The 2,284-nt window shown below is 35.5% G+C and overlaps 1 protein-coding gene across 1 annotated transcript; it reads right to left on the reverse strand.

The window, feature by feature from the left end:
- Positions 1 to 1,071: 1,071 nt before the first annotated feature.
- On the reverse strand, positions 1,072 to 2,064 carry LOC149958926 (uncharacterized). The gene is made up of 4 exons (XM_090167290.1): positions 1,472 to 2,064; positions 1,345 to 1,407; positions 1,195 to 1,280; positions 1,072 to 1,128 (listed from the first exon to the last, which is right to left on the reverse strand). The coding sequence occupies exons 1-4, from the start codon at positions 1,941 to 1,943 to the stop codon at positions 1,072 to 1,074; spliced, it is 678 nt and encodes a 225-aa protein (XP_090023416.1). The 5' UTR covers positions 1,944 to 2,064.
- Between the last annotated feature and the right edge of the window lie 220 nt (positions 2,065 to 2,284).

The raw sequence follows: 2,284 nt of genomic DNA on the forward strand, positions 1-2,284 counted from the left end.
ATTTAATCATTTAACTATGATTAAGACGCACCCAAAATGGAAGTGACCTGCCCCTCGCTACAGCTTTAGGCTTAAGGCGAATAGTACAATACTATCAAAATGACCACCATTACGTATGATACACCATTCTATGGGAAATTACTCATGTGTAAAAAATTTTAAGTTCTTGGCCAAAACTACTTTTAGATCAGTTTAAAAACCAGGTGTCATAATTTGGAAGCCATTATTAAATTTGCCCCCAGACTGAGTGCGCTCTCGATTGGAGCGGTGATATCTGCTGACGTCACAGTAACTTTCAGAGCGATTAAATGAGAGACTAAATTAGAAAGTTCCGTTTTCTTTTAATTTGGAACACTCTGGAAGTTGCTCTGACGTCCGCAGAGCGCTCTGACTTGTTTATTGTTACTTAGCTTTTTTCCATTTTTATAAACCTTTTACTATCGGCCATTTTCCACCTCTCTGGCGGTCAGAAGTTGAAGTAGTCAAGACTCGACGGATCGGTTCGAATTTTGGTTGAAAGAGCGATCGCTAGGATGAAATTCTATCATATTTTAAAAAAATGTGTTTGCGATAAAAAATTTAAACAAAAATGCAGATTTATACGTAAATGTAGTTGCAGCTCTGAGCAATTTGCAAGGCGTTTTAATAAATGAAACAAATTAACAAATCAAGGCTGTACAATCAAATTATTACCTTCACATAAATCTAAGTAATTTTTACATAAAGTTAACTGTTTTCTATGAAAATCTATTGCAATGCGAGGCAATAAGTTTTTAAAATAGAAATTTTTAAGCCGTTCAACTGTTTCTTTAACAAATTTATCATCAAATTCTACCTCTAATGTAACCATATTACAAACATTCTCGGATTTTCTTGGTACCCACACGCAAAAGTAACTTTTCTTTCTTTCAGCGCAGAACATAGCTAGTTGTACTTGGGTAAAATAGCCATGTTGCCCTCTTGTTTTTAGAGTATACTTATTGTTTTGGAAAATGATATCTGTTCTAGTTAATGCTTGAGCAATATCATCTACCATTGGACATTTGATTTCGAGTAAAGCTTACTCACCAACTAATCCATCAGGGCTGGCTGAAAGCCACGGTTCAGATTTTGAAACATAAGTTCCAACTAGGTTCACACTCATGCCGTAGTCTTTAATAAATTGATTCCGGGCTGTATCTTGAAATTTATTACCATGAATAGTTGCAGCTGATCCCTTAAAAGGTTTATAAAGTTTCCGCAAAACAAAGTTTTCGGGATTAGTATTTTCTCGTTGGACTCTATTTGAAAGTTTAATATAGCTGTTATAAAATAATTGACATGGTTCACATGTTAATTCATTACCATGGTGAGCATGAACTGGATCAGGATTTGATTGAATTTGACTGGATTTTAAATCTGATGTTACTTTGTGAAATAAAGTATTAGAAATGTTTAGGAAACAAGCCATACTACTTTTTAACAGCATTACCGAAAGAGGCATGTTCGTAAAATTGCTTCGGTTTTATAAACTCAACCATGTTCTCTTCCTTCCCATCATGTTCGTAATGAACGCAATCTTTGCCAACTTTTTGGAATGTCATTTTTCTCAATGGTATTGGTTCAATGTTGCGCTTTGTCGACGAATTCCGCTTAGATAACTCGTCAGTTACACGAGATCCTGTCATCTCTTTCCTGTTTGCAAAGTCAATTTTCCACAAAATTGCCCCTACATGGCTACACGTTTGAGCTTGGCCAGCCATACAGGTACACCGCCCCCCTAAAACTTCACCTGAGAATTTGCAACACACCCAAGCTGAATGAGCAGCTTGCGACAATGATTGGGAAAGCGTAATATCTCCTTTCAAAAAGCAAAAGTCATTGTTAACTTTCTTAATTAAAAGCTTCCCAACCCATCTACTAGAAACATAATCATATGAGTCTAGAGACTTGAAAGCATCCATATCTTTAAAATCACATGCTTGCGATTTAAATAAATATTATGTTATTTGTGGTCCTTCTGTGTTTGGCCACATTTTCTTGTCATCTACCCAATGAGTGGCAGGAATTTTTTCAGGGTTAGGTAGAGTTATCTCGCCTATTAAAGGTTTAATAATTATTAAAATAAGCATGAACACTGAAAAACTCTCAACTAATATTTTGCCTATGAACTATAAGCCTTGGACTAGCGCTGTTACCAAAAAATAAGCATAAACAATACTAAAATTTTTATTGAAATGTATTACAACAATAAGACAAAATAGGGAACTAACACTCCGTAGCTTTGGCTGTGGCCGCCATGGTG

This window comes from Leiobunum rupestre, chromosome 2 (genome assembly GCF_980474605.1).
Source record: "Leiobunum rupestre chromosome 2, qqLeiRupe1.1.hap1, whole genome shotgun sequence".
In the NCBI taxonomy this organism is placed as follows: domain Eukaryota; kingdom Metazoa; phylum Arthropoda; class Arachnida; order Opiliones; family Sclerosomatidae; genus Leiobunum; species Leiobunum rupestre.

Coding starts and splice junctions, on each gene's coding strand:
- LOC149958926 (XM_090167290.1), bottom strand. CDS start 1,943: ATGGATGCTTTCAAGTCTCTAGACTCATATGATTATGTTTCTAGTAGA. Junction 1,281..1,344: donor TCCAGTTCATGCTCACCATG/GTAATGAATTAA, acceptor ACTTTCAAATAG/AGTCCAACGAGAAAATACTA. Junction 1,129..1,194: donor ATCAGCTGCAACTATTCATG/GTAATAAATTTC, acceptor GTGTGAACCTAG/TTGGAACTTATGTTTCAAAA.